At 44.8% G+C, this 7,500-nt stretch overlaps 1 protein-coding gene across 9 annotated transcripts in view; it reads right to left on the bottom strand.

Moving 5' to 3' along the window:
* The window catches only part of LOC124004067 (plasma membrane calcium-transporting ATPase 2-like), a 210,138-nt gene that overhangs the window by 21,407 nt on the left and 181,231 nt on the right, over positions 1–7,500 (bottom strand). For all 9 annotated transcript variants that reach the window (XM_046312835.1, XM_046312844.1, XM_046312837.1 and 6 more), the window contains 4 exons: positions 7,145–7,232; positions 6,959–7,065; positions 2,609–2,800; positions 1,744–1,957 (listed from right to left, as the gene is read on the bottom strand). In XM_046312835.1, the coding sequence (XP_046168791.1) occupies positions 1,744–1,957; positions 2,609–2,800; positions 6,959–7,065; positions 7,145–7,232 (601 nt within the window). The remainder of the gene's footprint in view (positions 1–1,743; positions 1,958–2,608; positions 2,801–6,958; positions 7,066–7,144; positions 7,233–7,500) is intronic.

The following is a 7,500-nucleotide window of genomic DNA, read 5'->3' as shown; positions in this document are numbered from 1 at the left end:
CCTCGTCCTTCTCGCCAGCCGTGATTCTGGACAGCTCCTTGGTAAGAAATATGACCGTTCCCGATGCAAAAAACAATGTCCCAGAGCTGGAGTAAATGACATTACTACGCCGCTCCCGAATGAACTACATCAGGACATGGACATTGATTCTATCGGAGTCCGTTTGGGTTTTAATGACATTACTACGCCGCTCCCGAATGAACTACATCAGGGCATGGACATTGATTCTATCGGAGTCCGTTTGGGTTTTAATGACATTACGAAGGGCAGTTCTGAAAAGTTGATACTGGATATTAAAGAGTTGTTTTTCTCTGCTCAACACTAACAAAATAGCCATCATATCTGGCCCTGTTCTCTGAATCGTGGCATTGAACGTTTTAGCAGGATTCCATCTCTTCACACCTGGCTACGGGATTATTGCAGCTCAATGGGTGTAACGTTTGTTGACAATTTTGATACATTTCGGAAACAAAACACGTTTTATAATATCTGACCAAATTATGAAAGACGAGCATTGTAATTTTAAATCCCGTAAAGTTAGTGTGGAATATAGGTGAAATAATGAGGGGTCTGACAACTTCGATGGGAAATGACTGAGGAGCGGACGATATTGCCACATCTTCAATTTAAGACTTCAAATATCTTCAATTTAAGACTACTATAAAAGTGTGTGCCCTCAGGACTGGAGGGAAGCTAAAGTCATTCCGCGAATAAGAATAGTACAACCCCCTTTACAGGCTCAAAGAGCCGACCAATCAGACCAATCAGACCAATCAGCCTGTTAATAACCCTTAGTAATCTTCTGGAAATAATGGTGTTTGACCAGATACAAATGCTATTTTACTATAAACAAATAAACAACAGACTTTCAGCATGGAGGATATTCAACAATTACAGCACTTACCCAAATGAGAGAAATTGATGATAAAAATATTGTGGGGGCTGTTTTGTTAGACTTCAAGTGCCGCTTTTGACATTATCGATCATAGTCTGCTGCTGGCAAAACGTACAGTTGAAGTCGGAAGTTTACATATACCTTAGCCAAATACATTTAAACTCTAACCTTTAGATTCCAGAACACATAAACTGGCTGTGGTCTAGATGTCTAACCTTTAGATTCCAGAACACATAAACTGGCTGTAGTCTAGATGTCTAACCTTTAGATTCCAGAACACATAAACTGGCTGTGGTCTAGATGTCTAACCTTTAGATTCCAGAACACATAAACTGGCTGTGGACTAGATGTCTAACCTTTAGATTCCAGAACACATAAACTAGCTGTGGTCTAGATGTCTAACCTTTAGATTCCAGAACACATAAACTGGCTGTGGACTAGATGTCTAACCTTTAGATTCCAGAACACATAAACTAGCTGTGGTCTAGATGTCTAACCTTTAGATTCCAGAACACATAAACTGGCTGTGGTCTAGATGTCTAACCTTTAGATTCCAGAACACATAAAGTCTAGATGTCTAACCTTTAGATTCCAGAACACATAAACTGGCTGTGGTCTAGATGAATTCCAGAACACATAAACTGGCTGTGGTCTAGATGTCTAACCTTTAGATTCCAGAACACATAAACTGGCTGTGGACTAGATGTCTAACCTTTAGATTCCAGAACACATAAACCGGGTTCCAATCTGGCCCACTGTTATTCCAGCATCTCCTTAGTCCATCCTCTCTCTCTCTACTGTCCAATAAATATCCAATAGGAGAGGACTGATAAAAGATAATGACGTACCGATGAACAGCAGGGAGAAGATGATGACCAGCTGATAGATGCCGTGTCCCAGGATGTTCTTGGTCATGGTGCTGGAGATCAGTGGTTTGTTGCGGCCGTACGGCTTCCTCATCAGCAGGGCCTCGGTGGGGGGCTCCGTCGCCAGGGCCAGGGACGCAAAGGTGTCCATTATCAAGTTCACCCACAGCATCTGGACCGCCTTCAGGGGAGAATCCTACAGGGAACACACAGGGTGGTTAACATTAGAGACTACAGATGAAACAACTGGACTGTCATCAGGGGAGAATCCTACAGGGAACACACAGAGATCGTCTTCAGGACACAGTTCTGCCAGAGAACACATTAGATACCAGCATCAACTTCAGATCCCGGTGGTTCATACTTATACTATGGATGTGTTTCTACAAATACAGCTTCCGATCCCAGTGATTCATAGTTATAGTATGTTTCTAAAATGGCACAAAGACAAACAGGTTTGGTTTCTATTTCACAGGATCGATTAAAACTCTTAACTCCAGCTCCAGTGTCACAGTCATCACCAACCAATGGAATGGCACGCTAAAATGTGTTGCTTCAAAGGGGGTACAATGCAGGGATGTCCCCTCTCACTCTCACTGTTCATTCTGATTACACTGTCGAGCATGATCTGTGTGATGTAGGCCCCAGTGACTATGACAGCCACCACGTTGACAGTCAGCTGTGTGTTTGTTACCTGTGTGTGTGTGTGTGTGTGTGTGTGTGTGTGTGTGTGTGTGTGTGTGTGTGTGTGTGTGTGTGTGTGTGTGTGTGTGTGTGTGTGTGTGTGTGTGTGTGCGTGCGTGCGTGCGTGCGTGCGTGCGTGCGTGCGTGCGTGCGTGTTTGTTACCTGTGTGATGCAGGCCCCAGTGAAGGCCACTATGACAGCCACCACGTTGACAGTCAGCTGGAACTGGAGGAACTTGGAGATGCTGTCGTAGACGTTCCTCCCCCACATCACAGCCTTCACTATGCTGCTGAAGTTATCGTCCGTTAATATGATGTCAGACGCCTCCTTGGCCACGTCTGTACCGGCTATACCCTGCAGAGAGAAGAGGTATGGTTTAATACTGGCTGAACCCTGCAGAGAGAGAAGAGGTATGGTTTAATAGCGGCTGAACCCTGCAGAGAGAGAAGAGGTATGGTTTAATACTGGCTGAACCCTGCAGAGAGAGAAGAGGTATGGTTTAATACCGGCTGAACCCTGCAGAGAGAGAGAGGTATGGTTTAATACTGGCTGAACCCTGCAGAGAGAGAGAGGTATGGTTTAATACTGGCTGAACCCTGCAGAGAGAGAAGAGGTATGGTTTAATACCATCTGAACCCTGCAGAGAGAGAAGAGGTATGGTTTAATACCGGCTGAACCCTGCAGAGAGAGAAGAGGTATGGTTTAATACTGGCTGAACCCTGCAGAGAGAGAGGTATGGTTTAATACCGGCTGAACCCTGCAGAGAGAGAGGTATGGTTTAATACCGGCTGAACCCTGCAGAGAGAGAGGTATGGTTTAATACTGGCTGAACCCTGGAGAGAGAGAAGAGGTATGGTTTAATACTGGCTGAACCCTGCAGAGAGAAGACTTATGGTTTAATACCGGCTGAACCCTACAGAGAAAGAGAGGTCTGGTTTAATACTGGCTGAACCCTGCAGAGAGAGAAGAGGTATGGTTTAATACTGGCTGAACCCTGCAGAGAGAGAAGAGGTATGGTTTAATACCGGCTGAACCCTGCAGAGAGAGAGGTATGGTTTAATACTGGCTGAACCCTGGAGAGAGAGAAGAGGTATGGTTTAATACTGGCTGAACCCTGCAGAGAGAAGACTTATGGTTTAATACCGGCTGAACCCTGCAGAGAGAGAAGAGGTATGGTTTAATACCTGCTGAACCCTGCAGAGAGAGAAGAGGTATGGTTTAATACTGGCTGAACCCTGCAGAGAGAAGAGGTATGGTTTAATACTGGCTGAACCCTGCAGAGAGAGAGATATGGTTTAATACCAGCTGAACCCTGCAGAGAGAGAAGAGGTATGGTTTAATACCGGCTGAACCCTGCAGAGAGAGAAGAGGTATGGTTTAATACTGGCTGAACCCTGCAGAGAGAGAAGAGGTATGGTTTAATACTGGCTGAACCCTGCAGAGAGAGAGATATGGTTTAATACTGGCTGAACCCTGCAGATAGAGAGAGGTATGGTTTAATACTGGCTGAACCCTGCAGAGAGAGAAGAGGTATGGTTTAATACTGGCTGAACCCTGCAGAGAGAGAAGAGGTCTGGTTTAATACTGGCTGAACCCTGGAGAGAGAGAAGAGGTATGGTTTAATACTGGCTGAACCCTGCAGAGAGAAGACTTATGGTTTAATACTGGCTGAACCCTGCAGAGAGAGAAGAGGTATGGTTTAATACTGGCTGAACCCTGCAGAGAGAGAGATATGGTTTAATACCGGCTGAACCCCGGAGAGAGAGAAGAGGTATGGTTTAATACTGGCTGAACCCCCGGCTGAACCCTGGAGAGAGAGAAGAAGTATGGTTTAATACTGGCTGAACCCTGCAGATAGAGAGAGGTATGGTTTAATACTGGCTGAACCCTGCAGAGAGAGAAGAGGTATGGTTTAATACTGGCTGAACCCTGCAGAGAGAGAAGAGGTCTGGTTTAATACTGGCTGAACCCTGGAGAGAGAGAAGAGGTATGGTTTAATACTGGCTGAACCCTGCAGAGAGAAGACTTATGGTTTAATACCGGCTGAACCCTGCAGAGAGAGAAGACTGGTTTAATACTGGCTGAACCCTGCAGAGAGAGAGGTATGGTTTAATACCAGCTGAACCCTGCAGAGAGAGAGAGGTATGGTTTAATACTGGCTGAACCCTGCAGAGAGAGAAGAATGGTTTAATACTGGCTGAACCCTGCAGAGAGAGAAGAATGGTTTAATACTGGCTGAACCCTGCAGAGAGAGAAGTATGGTTTAATACCGGCTGAACCCTGCAGAGAGAGAAGAGGTATGGTTTAATACTGGCTGAACCCTGCAGAGAGAAGACTTATGGTTTAATACCGGCTGAACCCTGCAGAGAGAGAAGAATGGTTTAATACTGGCTGAACCCTGCAGAGAGAGAGGTATGGTTTAATACCAGCTGAACCCTGCAGAGAGAGAAAAAATCTGATTCCTATTCCTGATCAAACAAGATTCCTTGTCTGATCATGAAACAACAAAAGAGCAGAAATCATCTGCTATTGAAGAGAGAGAACAAACAAAAACAGACAGTGCTGTTTTGGAGAAACGTAAACATGTCTACATTGTTCCCCAACATCTGTAAATATATTTATTAATTCATATATCTTTAATAAATAGGAATATAATGTAGACATTTACTGCACTGCTGTATACTGTCTGACTCTGTCCTCTGTATATCACAAAGTAATCACTATCGACGACGGCTGTGATTCGTCAGTCATAGAAGATACATAAGTACGAATATTTAGTCATTCGTAAAAATGTAAATATAGTTACAGATATGGAGATTCAGATACCGGAATAAACATAATTGAGTTATTCCTTATTTTATATGTGAATCTAGCACCATCATATTGTACTGTATGTGCATTGCAGTGATCTGAAAAGTACAGTCACAGTATTTCCGATTGTGTTTATCCCATCTGTCCACTAGAGGGCAGTCCTGTACCACTGTATCTATAGCAGGGCTGGTGGGGTTACAGAGTAGTGGTGAGGATGCTGCTTGGGTTATACCAGGACATTTCAAGGTTACTAACAATGGATCCATTCCACAGTGAGTCATAGTAGTTGTAGCTAGCTGTAATGCTACATCTGTCATAGTAGTTGAGGCTAGCTGTAATGCTACATCTGTCATAGTAGTTGTAGCTAGCTGTAATGCTATATCTGTCATAGTAGTTGTAGCTAGCTGTAATGCTATATCTGTCATAGTAGTTGAGGCTAGCTGTAATGCTACATCTGTCATAGTAGTTGTAGTTAGCTGTAATGCTACATCTGTCATAGTAGTTGTAGTTAGCTGTAATGCTACATCTGTCATAGTAGTTGTAGCTAGCTAAGTGTCAATACTGATAGGAACAGATTTCTTCATTAAATTTTTACGTTAACATTAGAAGTACTCCACAATACTGATGACAGATCAGCTACTGGAGAGTTACTATCACCTATGGTGTTGGTGTGGGGGCTGTGCTTTGGCAAAGTGGGTGGGGTTATATCCTTCCTGTTTGGCCCTGTCTGGGGGTATCATCAGATGGGGCCACAGTGTCTCCTGACCCCTCCTGTGTCAGCCTTCAGTATTTATGCTGCAGTAGTTTATGTGTCGGGGGGCTAGGGTCAGTTTGTTATATCTGGAGTACTTCTCCTGTCCTATTCGGTGTCCTATGTGAATTAAAGTATGCTCTCTCTAATTCTCTCTTTCTCTCTTTATTTCTCTCTCTCGGAGGACCTGAGCCTTAGGACCTTGCCTCAGGACTACCTGACATGATGACTCCTTGCTGTCCCCAGTCCACCTGGCCGTGCTGCTGCTCCAGTTTCAACAGTTCTGCCTGCGGCTATGGAACCCTGACCTGTTCACCGGAGGTGCTACCTGTCCCAGACCTGCTGTTTTCAACTCTCTAGAGACAGCAGGAGCGGTAGAGATACTCTTAATGATCGGCTATGAAAAGCCAACTGACATTTACTCCTGAGGCGCTGACCTGTTTCACCCTCGACAACTACTGTGATTATTATTATCTGACCCTGCTGGTCATCTACGAACATTTGAACATCTTGGCCATGTTCTGTTATAATCTCCACCCGGCACAGCCAGAAGAGGACTGGCCACCCCTCAGCCTGGTTCCTCTCTAGGATTCTTCCTAGGTTTTGGCCTTTCTACACCTGCATTGCTTGCTGTTTGGGGTTTTAGGCTGAGTTTCTGTACAGCACTTTGAGATATCAGCTGATGTACGAAGGGCTATATAAATACATTTGATTGATTGATTCTTGTGTTGGGGTGTTGTGGTGTGCTGTGCTGTGGTGTGTTGTGTGTTGTTGTGGTGTGTTGGGGTGTGGTGTGTTCGGGGTTTTGTGTTGTGGTGTGGTGTGTTGTGGTGTGTTGTGGTGTGCTGTGGTGTGTTGGGGTGTTGTGGTGTGGTGTGGTGTGTTGGGGTGTTGTGGTGTGGTGCAGTACGGTACAGTATGGTAAGATAGATACATTATGCGGGTCCTACCATGGCAAAGCCCACGTCAGCCTTCTTCAGGGCTGGTCCATCGTTAGTCCCATCTCCTGTCACCGCCACCACTTGTCTCTGGTCTGTCAAGCAGCTGTCTATGATGCCTAGAGGACAACACACAGGGGTTCAGTTCAGATGAACAGAATACAGTAGAGAGGATTGGAAGTGGGGCCGCTCTCTCACCTTTAACCAGTGTGTGTTTATCAGTAGGGGAGGATCTAGCCAGGACTCGCAGTTTAGGCCACACCTTGTCCATGCGCTCCTGCTCAACCTACAGAGGAGAAGGTACATGTTCATCTATCAGAACCTGAGGGTCTTTTATCTCTGTTCATCTATCAGAACCTGAGGGTCTTTTATCTCTGTTCATCTATCAGAACCTGAGGGTCTTTTATCTCTGTTCATCTATCAGAACCTGGGGGTCTTTTATCTACTGTATGTTCATCTATCAGAACCTGAGGGTCTTTTATCTCTGTTCATCTATCAGAACCTGAGGGTCTTTTATCTCTGTTCATCTATCAGAACCTGAGGGTCTTTTATCT

The sequence above is a fragment of the Oncorhynchus gorbuscha genome, linkage group LG18 (genome assembly GCF_021184085.1).
Source record: "Oncorhynchus gorbuscha isolate QuinsamMale2020 ecotype Even-year linkage group LG18, OgorEven_v1.0, whole genome shotgun sequence".
Taxonomy (NCBI): domain Eukaryota; kingdom Metazoa; phylum Chordata; class Actinopteri; order Salmoniformes; family Salmonidae; genus Oncorhynchus; species Oncorhynchus gorbuscha.
Note: the sequence above shows the minus strand (reverse complement) of the source record. Positions and strands in the feature narration are given on the sequence as shown.